The 2,687-nt window shown below is 46.9% G+C and overlaps 1 protein-coding gene across 1 annotated transcript; it reads right to left on the bottom strand.

The window, feature by feature from the left end:
- Positions 1-16: 16 nt before the first annotated feature.
- On the bottom strand, positions 17-1,511 carry LOC106530432 (transcriptional activator protein Pur-alpha). Its single transcript, XM_014026045.1, has one exon. It carries the CDS (start codon positions 1,102-1,104, stop codon positions 259-261), a length of 846 nt encoding a protein of 281 aa, XP_013881499.1. The 5' UTR covers positions 1,105-1,511; the 3' UTR covers positions 17-258.
- Positions 1,512-2,687: the final 1,176 nt, after the last annotated feature.

The raw sequence follows: 2,687 nt of genomic DNA, 5'->3' as shown, positions 1-2,687 counted from the left end.
ATATATATATGTTACTGTTGATCCTTGATAGCAGCGGCTTACTGTTACATGGGTGGAAAGTGGGGTGACATCCAGAGAAATGAGGAAGGAGGCAGCAGGAGGTGCTGCCATGTCTGTGGAGGTTGTGTGTCTGTGTGTGTGTGTGTGTTGGGGTGGTGGGGGTGATTCCCTTGGAGATTCTCCTTCTATATTACAGTTTTAAAATGTCCTTTTCTTTCACACGGTTCAGTTTGTCTCGGTTGTCCCCGTCCTCCGGGATCAGTCCTCGTCTCCGTCGTCTCCTCCGTGCGGGCCCTCGGGCAGCAGTTCCGGGGCCCGCTTCTCTCTACTCCGCTCCTGGATCTTCCGCATCTCCTCCGCGTACTTACAGAAGGTGTTGCCGAATTTGGACCAGACTTTGCAGGGCACCGTGATGGAGTTCCGGTAGGTGGGCTTCACCTCGCTCACGCGCATGAACACGCCGTACTTGTTGGAGCCCACGTCGAAGAAGAAGCGCTTGTTGTCGACCGTGAGCGACGTGCCCTCCGGCAGCTCCGCCGGCTCCTCGTCCACGCCGTAGTCGTCGATGAGTTTGGCCAGCGCGTCGCGGAACTCGATGAGCCCCTGCGCCGGCAGCGCGATGGTCTGGCCTTGCGCGCTGCCCAGTCCGGGCCCCCGATTAACGGTCTGCCGGATCCTCAGGAACCGCCCCCTCTGGTTCTCCTTCAGATCCATGTAATATTTCCGATTCTCCCGCACCAGGAACTCGCTCTTCAGCGCCCGCCGGGGCTCGTCCTGCACCAGGTCCGGGTTGGTGGGGCCCAGCTGGGCGTAGTGTTCGATAAAGTCCCCGAGGTAGTCGCGGAACTCCACGGCCACGGACATGGAGAGAGTGAGGCGGCTCTTGTTCCCCCCAGCCCCGACCTCGGCTATTTTCAGGAAGCGGCCTTTCACGTTCTGCTTCACGTCCAGGTAGAAGCGCTTGTTCTGGATGTCGACGCGCTTGGACGCCAGCTCCTCGGTGTCGTGCTGCAGCCGGGACATGGCGCCCATCGCGCCGGGGGGCAGCGAGCCGGGGCCTGCGACGGGCCCTCCGTGGTCACTGCCACTGTCTCTGTCCGCCATGATGCCGCCTCCCAGCTCTGCCTTCCGCCGTCTCCCTCTGCCTGCTGCAACCTCGGCTGCCCGTCAGAGCTCCGGAGCTGCTTCTATCGCGAGACGAGAGCGGCGGGCTGCGTTCAGGAGCAGCGCTGCTGTCTGCAACGTTACACACACACACACACACACACACACANCACACACACACACACACACACACACACACACACACACACACACACACACACACACACACACACACACACACCTGCCTGCTCTTCCGAGTCACTCTTCATGTTGTCTTTAATCAGATAAAAACAGCACGTGGACCAGTTCTCACCTGACGGCACCGGGAGGGTGTTTCAGCACCACGGACAGCGGCTGGTCGCTTTCAGCACCACGGACAGTGAACCCGCTCAGTCCGGGGACACAAGGTGAAAAGTCTGCCTGCTGCACAAGCTGACAGGCTGAGATTTTTATTTTATATAATACGAACTGGTTTTATTCTGTTTCTTCTGAAGTGGGTTGAAAGGTTGTGAACAGTTAGTACTGTACTTTTGTAGATACTGTAGCTCTTTGATATCAGTATAGAAAAACAGAGATAAACAGTGTTGTATAAAGTACCACAAAGTGATACTTGAGTAAAAGTACAAGTATCTTACCAAAAAATTACTTTGGTAAAAGTTAAATTATTCTTTAGGAATCTTACTTAAGTAAAAGTTTTCACCAAAATGAATATCTGTCTGAGGGCTGCGACCAAATACAATAATATAATTCATGAAATACAAATACTTTTTAAGTACAGTCCTTTTATTTTAATGATTATATCCTGCTGCAGTGTGACATGATTTGTTTGTGTACAAAGTAATACAGTATCAGAATTTTATATATTTATACTTCTCATTCAACCACAGTTAAATTCACTCTGTCTAGGAGGAACAGTTTATATGGATAGTATTTATTTTTTTATAATAACAAGCTGGAATTAAAACAAGCAAAAATGAAATAAAAGTAACAACTTTCTACTTCTTGCCTTTTTAAAAAAATGTAAAGAGTAGAAAGTACAGATAATTGTGTGAAAACGTAAGAAGTAGAAGTACAAAGTAGGCTGAAAAATAGTTACTCGAGTAAAGTACAGATACCCAAAAATTCTACTTAAGTACAGAAACAAAGTATTTGTACTTAGTTACAACCCTGGAGATAAAGAAGTGCAGAAATCTGCTTTCACTGATGTGTTTGCTGCAGGAAGGATAGAACTTGTGATCTTCACAATTTTGATCTCAAAAAGTTGTTTGTTTGAATTGTTTCTTTATTTTGTTTAATTTAAACAAATATTTAAGAAATAAGAAAATAACAATACACAGTATAAAAACCACACAACTTACCCCTTTTTTTTGATCAAGGTCTTTTTATTATTTTTTTAACAAACCGCAAAAAAGAACAGACTTACACAAACAGAAAACAAAACACACACACCCAAAATCCCTCCCCTCCTACACCGAAACAACCAAAATCGATCTTGTGTTCATCAAGTGATACAATGAACAGGTTTGTGTTTAATGAAACAATATTTAACTTTTACACAAAATTATCTGCCAAAATTTTTTCTA

This window comes from Austrofundulus limnaeus, unplaced genomic scaffold (genome assembly GCF_001266775.1).
Source record: "Austrofundulus limnaeus strain Quisiro unplaced genomic scaffold, Austrofundulus_limnaeus-1.0 Scaffold521, whole genome shotgun sequence".
NCBI classification, from domain to species: domain Eukaryota; kingdom Metazoa; phylum Chordata; class Actinopteri; order Cyprinodontiformes; family Rivulidae; genus Austrofundulus; species Austrofundulus limnaeus.
Note: the sequence above shows the minus strand (reverse complement) of the source record. Positions and strands in the feature narration are given on the sequence as shown.

Coding starts and splice junctions, on each gene's coding strand:
- LOC106530432 (XM_014026045.1), bottom strand. CDS start 1,104: ATGGCGGACAGAGACAGTGGCAGTGACCACGGAGGGCCCGTCGCAGGC.